Source organism: Vigna umbellata, chromosome 3 (assembly GCF_029865625.1).
Source record: "Vigna umbellata cultivar VRB3 chromosome 3, Vumbellata_1.0, whole genome shotgun sequence".
In the NCBI taxonomy this organism is placed as follows: Eukaryota; Viridiplantae; Streptophyta; class Magnoliopsida; order Fabales; family Fabaceae; genus Vigna; species Vigna umbellata.
Genome location: NC_142167.1, coordinates 24,854,687 through 24,857,832, shown reverse-complemented (window position 1 = coordinate 24,857,832; position 3,146 = coordinate 24,854,687). Strand labels below are relative to the sequence as shown.

General features: G+C 33.5%; 1 protein-coding gene across 1 annotated transcript; it reads right to left on the bottom strand.

Moving 5' to 3' along the window:
- Positions 1-1,039: 1,039 nt before the first annotated feature.
- LOC124828153 (phenylcoumaran benzylic ether reductase Pyrc5-like) lies at positions 1,040-2,942 on the bottom strand. The gene is made up of 5 exons (XM_047301383.2): positions 2,692-2,942; positions 2,438-2,572; positions 2,111-2,348; positions 1,694-1,897; positions 1,040-1,506 (listed from the first exon to the last, which is right to left on the bottom strand). Exons 1-5 carry the CDS (start codon positions 2,872-2,874, stop codon positions 1,292-1,294), a joined length of 975 nt encoding a protein of 324 aa, XP_047157339.1. The 5' UTR covers positions 2,875-2,942; the 3' UTR covers positions 1,040-1,291.
- Between the last annotated feature and the right edge of the window lie 204 nt (positions 2,943-3,146).

Sequence of the window (3,146 nt, the reverse complement as noted above, 5' to 3'; positions counted from 1 at the left end):
ACTATGCCGACCACCAGACTGAGTGGCCGACCACCCACCAGGCCGACCGACTACCAGACCTTTACTGTCACGTCAATTAAAAATAGTCAGGTGGCATGACAAGTGGGCTGGTCGTTAGCCATGTCAAACAAAAGTTGACGTCATCCAATTTTAAGGACTAATAGTAAGAGTTTCAAAACTATGAGAACTAAAAACGATCAAATTTTCAAGTAGGGACTAAAACCAAAATCGTGTGATACTTAAGGGACGAAAAACATATTTAACCCAATTATTTTTTCATTTAAATGTATGCATTTCTCATTAAAATTTTATTTTCCAAATTATGAACCGCTCAACATTATTCAAAAAATAAGAAAATAAAAGCTTACTAAATATTGATTTTGAAGTCCAAATGTCTTTTTATATCATTTAACCAATTTCATAATGTATTTAATCATTTTTTAAAGTAATTTAACCAACTATTTTTTTACTCAAACATTTTCATTCTTTATTAAAGTCTTGTTTCCCAAAATATAAATCACTCAAAATTATTCTAAAAAATAGTGAATTAAAATCTTAATAAACATTAATTTTGAAAAGTTGAACAAACAATGTAAGACACGTAACGAAGATTACGTAGTCAAAGAAGGGTTTTGTAAGAATATACCCTCTTTAGGGCACTCTTGAGAAAACAATCACCCTACATTTCAAGAAAACAGCATAAACAAAGATAACTAAATCCTATTATACCTACAAAGATAAGTCAGACTTGGTTATGCAGTGGACATATTTTTCATCTTTCGACATGTTATGTTCATTTATTTGACTTCTTTATAAGGATAAGTTGAAAATGTATATAAATGTGTTGAACCAACTAAAAGGGCAATGCTTTGCTCCGTTTCTTGTCTGCTCTCAATAGCGTTAATACTCTGAAATTGGCTAGAAGTTTCTAAATAATTGGCATAAAATTAGATAGAAAGTTACATTGTACAACAGTGGATCATGATAGAAAATTTTCCTTCGAGTTGTTTTCAGGTCTTGGTTGTTTTCAAATGCATAAATCCATGATTCAACCGATGAATTATTTATAGAGGAAAATATGTAATCTCTTGCCTCCAAAAAAAGGCAACAATAAACAATTACAAACAGTAATTTTATTACACGACATGTGACAGAACTAGAATATCTTTAGCATCTCCACACGTTTCTTTATTTGGACGGCTAAGTTTGACAAGAAGAAAAAATTATCCTAACTCTGTTTTATGCATCTTTAAGCAAAACCAACACTTGCAGATAAATATACTAGAAGACTCTACACATCATTAACGGTTATAAGTTGGTTCAAGTAAAATGGTGTGCAAGCATCATTATGGTGGAAGAACTCGTCTAAAGATGTGTACTTCACGTCAGGGTAGAGCATTGAAGCTTCAAATCCAAATGAAGGCTTAATTTCATAGTTAGTGTGATCTCCCTTCACATACGCAGAGTGGCAAATTGACAGACCCATGTTGATGGGATATGAAGATTCTGCAAGATCAAGAAATTGCAATTATCAGCACAAACACACATTTAGAGGCCCTTTGTGCAATAATTTCAAGTCAACCAAAAAAATTGATTTCAGAAGTACAAGAAACAAGTTCACCACACATTTCTTTTTCAACTTGAACATGCACATAATTAATAATTATCAATTAATTAAATACGATTCACAAACCTTCAATATACTTCAAAACTTTTTCTTCCGAGACATAGACTCTTTTAAGAGTTTCATAGTGATGCTTCTCCCAGAGAGATACCAGATCATTGTACGACAAGGTGTTACCTGGTGGTCCGACATAGAGAATTTTGTTCAAGGTTCTTGGATCATCAACACTTCTAATGGTGTAAGTGGCAACATCTTCTTCCGTATTAAGAACAACTGTAAATCAAACAAAAGTTACTAGGAAGATTTATGATAGATAAACCGTGAGAAATAAAGAAAAAGGTGAATCAAACTCTTCGTATAACAACATGAAATTGGACAAAATCAAATTGAACTTAAAGTTAAACTACTTAAAAGAAAAACATGAATTACATAATTTCTATACAAACATAGACTGCTCCATCCATGCAACAGCTGTGTTTTACGTACCTTTGATGTTTCCGTCCCCAAGAATAACAACCTTATCAAGTGGTGTTTTTATCCTATGAAGTTCTGACAAAGTGGGTAGGAAGTGTCCAGTGAAAAAGTTAGCCGCAACATAGGTATGAGGAATTCCTTCAGCCTCGATGGTTCGACGAAGTTTAGCTTTTCTGTCAAACAGCTCTTGTCCTTCATTTACAGTATGAGTTTGATCCACATCATTTCCAAACTCCGAAGGAAAGAACCTCTGCAAACGTATAATTATATCAGAATACAACAATAGTTTCTTTAACAACAATAGTTGCATGAAAAAAACAACAGTAAATTTGGAGGTACCTTAACATTTCCGGCTTCCTTAATAGCAGAAATGATGTTATATTGATCTTGTAACTGCCTGTGACTCACCATAGATATCACCACATCCACCTTCTTTATCGCCTTAACCAAACTCTGGTGGTCATTAATATCTCCCTGTGTATAGAAGAACACGTTCAACAACTAATTAATGAGAGAAGTTTGCCAAAAAACAAACATAGGAGAACAACCTCTGAAAAAGATGTAGCATTTTCCTAGAAAACATATTAGCGTACCAAAAGCAGGTTGACACCCAAGGTTTTGAATGTTTGAATGATGGATGATTTTGATGAATCAGAAAGAGTGGACTCTCGAACCAGGGCAAAGGTGGAGTGACCAGCTTTAACACTTGCTTCCACCATGAATTTTCCGACGAACCCTGTTGCTCCAATTATCAGAATCTTACTATTGTTCTCCATTGAAAATGAACAATGTCTCAGCAGAGAAAGATTAGGAAAGAGTAGAAGATTAGAGAAGAAGGAATAGATATGGCAAACTTAATTTGTTATGAAGAGCGGGCAAATGGAGTCTTTATATATAAATAGGTTGCCTTGCTCCCTTATCATGTTTCTTCTTTTAAATATAACATCATATTTTAACAATTTTTTTTTATAATAAATTATGGGTCACTGTCTTGTTGATTTGTACATTTTAAATGCTTCAAGCACAAGCTACCATGTAAGGCTGTAAA